Below are 545 nucleotides of genomic sequence, written 5' to 3' on the forward strand. Positions count from 1 at the left end.
GGGGATGTATAGAAATGATGTGAAGCGTGAATGTAGACATAACTAACCCACTTATGTCATCTCTCCGCAGCGCTCCTCCAGGCGGTGACAGCGGCGACCTCGCGGGGTAAGTGATCTGAGTCACCATACATAATGGAGGCATATGAGAGATTACATACATGAGGGTCAATACATACAACACGCATGTAATATATCATTGTACCGAGCATCAGTTATATGGACAGATAGATGGATGGATGGATGGATGGATGGGTGGATGGATGGATGGATGGATGGATGGGTGGATGGATGGATGGATAGGTGGAGGGATGGAGGGATAGATAGATAGATGGATAGATGGGTGGATGGATGGATGGATGGATGGGTGGATGGCTGGGTGGATGGGTGGATGGATGGGTGGATGGGTGGATGGGTGGATGGATGGATGGATGGATGGATGGATGGATAGATGGGTGTATGGATGGATGGATGGATGGATAGATGGGTGGATGGATGGGTGGGTGGATGGATGGGTGGATGGATGGATGGGTGGATGGATGGATGGG

General features: G+C 50.3%; 1 protein-coding gene across 1 annotated transcript in view; it reads left to right on the plus strand.

Annotated features, from left to right (window-relative positions):
* The window catches only part of PRSS53 (protease, serine 53), a 21,811-nt gene that overhangs the window by 1,530 nt on the left and 19,736 nt on the right, over positions 1–545 (plus strand). The window contains exon 2 of the mRNA XM_018572964.1: positions 71–106. Coding sequence (XP_018428466.1) covers positions 71–106 — 36 coding nt within the window. The remainder of the gene's footprint in view (positions 1–70; positions 107–545) is intronic.

Source organism: Nanorana parkeri, unplaced genomic scaffold, assembly GCF_000935625.1.
Source record: "Nanorana parkeri isolate BGI_ZX_2015 unplaced genomic scaffold, ASM93562v1 scaffold2188, whole genome shotgun sequence".
Lineage (NCBI taxonomy): Eukaryota > Metazoa > Chordata > Amphibia > Anura > Dicroglossidae > Nanorana > Nanorana parkeri.